Below are 2,702 nucleotides of genomic sequence, written 5' to 3' on the forward strand. Positions count from 1 at the left end.
GCGCTTATAAACAATAATTAATAGATTTTAATGGAGAATCGTGTTACGTATCCATAAAGTATTCTATATGTAAGTAATAAAAAATTTGGTCCTTCACCAGAATATATCAATATGTCGGTCGTAGCTCGAAATCAGCGCTCTATAAGATGGAAATTGAAGCTTTCTTCATGGGAGGTTTGATTAAACGAAATAAACCGTTACCTAACAGCCAAATGGGCAGTGAGCTGATGAATGCTACCAGGAATCTTTGATCAAAAAACCGCCTTAAGGAAAATAATAGACTAATGTCACCACGACTTGTATCATCACAAAAATGTATTTACAATCAAACATCACAAAACTTTACTATCACGAAACTTCGCAACATAAAGCATTTCACGAAGTGACGAGTAATGAGAGATAAAACAAATATTTTATTCTACTAACTAAAACTTTGCTGTTACTTCTATCTTAAGGACCTTATTACTGTGCATCTCTTATCTCGTTTTTTTTGGTTTCCAACTTGGTGGTAAAGTCCAACATAATTGTAACTTGACGTCTTCGATACAAATTGTCAAAAGTGTGTTCAAAAATAAGAGTAGACGATTAATGTCTTTGGCGGAATGGAGGATGTAAATTTTATACATGCAGAGAAATAATCCCGCTACCTTATCCATTAGTAAGTTTAACTTATCCATTAGTAAGTTTAATGAACAAATTAACGCAGGACTTGAATTAACCTATATATATGCCGATGTCAATAACCATAGATACGTACAATATAAGGCTTTGTTTATGGGATCTTGAAAGCAATAATATTCCTCAAACCAATGCAACATCTCAAAATTTTTTTTATCTTTGGTCGATATATGTTATTTCAGATATCGCTAAAAAATGAAATATACGGCGCATAGACAATAAATTCGAACCACAACATCGTATTTGGAAAGCGAATAACTAACCATGAGCATAATAAATACTTGTGTCGAGTCACAGCACCATTGGCTGATGACTTAGCTGACAGTAGTGCCAGGAGAACATGACAGAGCTCTCACTACACGGGCATTATTGCCACAAAGTGGGCTGTGCAACACTAATGCCATTGAGGTTACTACTTGGCTTTAGAAATTTGGTCGTCAACAAAGTTGAGGTAAGAGCGAGCGAGAGTGATGACACCAGCAGCAGCCACACCGCCAGCCACAGCCCGCAGCAGCACCCCTGAGCCTCCTGCACTGTCGTCACCACTGACCCAGCTGCGGCACAGTGCCCAGCCTAGGACGCTACCAAGGTTCAGCAGCGAGCTACCCAGAATGCTGTTAACCAATACAGGAATCATGGTTAGATAAATGATAATTTGTAAACAAATTTGACAAGGGTGAAATTGCTTGAAAATTCAATTTCCAATTGAAGTATTAGAAGTTACACACAATTATAATGTTTTTATGCAGTTTATTGAAAGCTTAATAATCTTAAATAAGAACAACTATTATGAATTTTACAATATTCCATGGAACAAATCACATTACCAACAAATTTTAGCAGTAGAGGAGATATAATTTTATTACCTGTAGGAAATTTTCTGGGAGATTGGTAAGGACTTCATATGAGATCGGGAGCTGATGTACAAAGCTGAACCCAAGAGCGATGTCCCCAGGCAGGCATTGGTCAGAGAAACAGTGCGTGGAATCATTCTGACAGATTAAAAATATAATTAGGAGGGTTTATGAGGGGAATTTAAGGGTTTTCAGTCAACTAAAATCAATTTTGTGTCCAATTTAATTTAGGATGAATAATATTTTTTGATATTTTGATATCAGCACTAATGTTTAGAGCTATGAATAATTTCAGATATTAAATATATATTTCTCTTCCTAAGAATTAACTAAGCAAAATTATTATTGCTGCAAACAAAATGACTGAGTCAATTTGTAGAATTAATAGTGAAAAAATAATATAAAATATACCATGACACACAATAGGATGAACAGAAAACAGGTCATTGAAATTTGACAAGTATTGTAAAAACATCCAATCCTAACTAAGAAGAATGCAATACTTACAGGAACTTGAACTTGGAGTAGAATTCAGGACTTAACATTTGTGAGCCTAGAATTACAAATCCCACACATCCATCCATGGGAATGTAATAATATAAAATATTTTGCTTGGTTATTGGCTGCAAGCCATTTTGTTCTAATTTATTATTAATAGTCTCCATTGATTCAATCAACCTTTGCAGCCTGTCTCCTGGCAGATTATCTGCAGTAAATTTGGAACAGAAAGATGGCTGGTAGTAAAATTTGGAATGGCTGGTAGTAAAATGATCAACAGTTTGGATTTATTCACTTTTTAGCACCCAAATTTGTTGCAAGTGTAAAATGGCAACATATACATAAATATATAATGTAGTGTGATTCAGAAGTTCTCCATTTATGCAAGTTTGATTGAAGACTAGATCATACTTTTTATCAACAATTTACTTATTGTCTTTATATCAAAAAGATTTTCGATCTCCCAATACCAGCAAGAAATTGTGTTTGACTTAATAAAAAAAATAATAAGAAATTTGCTAATAAAATATATGCTCTGGTCTTCAATCAAACCTGCACATATATATACACAAGTAAGAAAAGTGAATATTTGATTAGAAAGGGTTGAAATGGCAATTGATGGGCTAAAACCTCTCTATGCTCATAGTAATCAGGCAATCCATTGTTAATATT

The 2,702-nt window shown here is 34.2% G+C and overlaps 1 protein-coding gene across 1 annotated transcript; it reads right to left on the reverse strand.

The window, feature by feature from the left end:
- Positions 1 to 285: 285 nt before the first annotated feature.
- On the reverse strand, positions 286 to 2,354 carry LOC108671656. Its single transcript, XM_018159227.2, has 3 exons — positions 2,040 to 2,354; positions 1,545 to 1,670; positions 286 to 1,292 (listed from the first exon to the last, which is right to left on the reverse strand). The coding sequence occupies exons 1-3, from the start codon at positions 2,195 to 2,197 to the stop codon at positions 1,091 to 1,093; spliced, it is 486 nt and encodes a 161-aa protein (XP_018014716.1). The 5' UTR covers positions 2,198 to 2,354; the 3' UTR covers positions 286 to 1,090.
- Between the last annotated feature and the right edge of the window lie 348 nt (positions 2,355 to 2,702).

The sequence above is a fragment of the Hyalella azteca genome, unplaced genomic scaffold (genome assembly GCF_000764305.2).
Source record: "Hyalella azteca isolate HAZT.00-mixed unplaced genomic scaffold, Hazt_2.0.2 contig10028, whole genome shotgun sequence".
In the NCBI taxonomy this organism is placed as follows: domain Eukaryota; kingdom Metazoa; phylum Arthropoda; class Malacostraca; order Amphipoda; family Hyalellidae; genus Hyalella; species Hyalella azteca.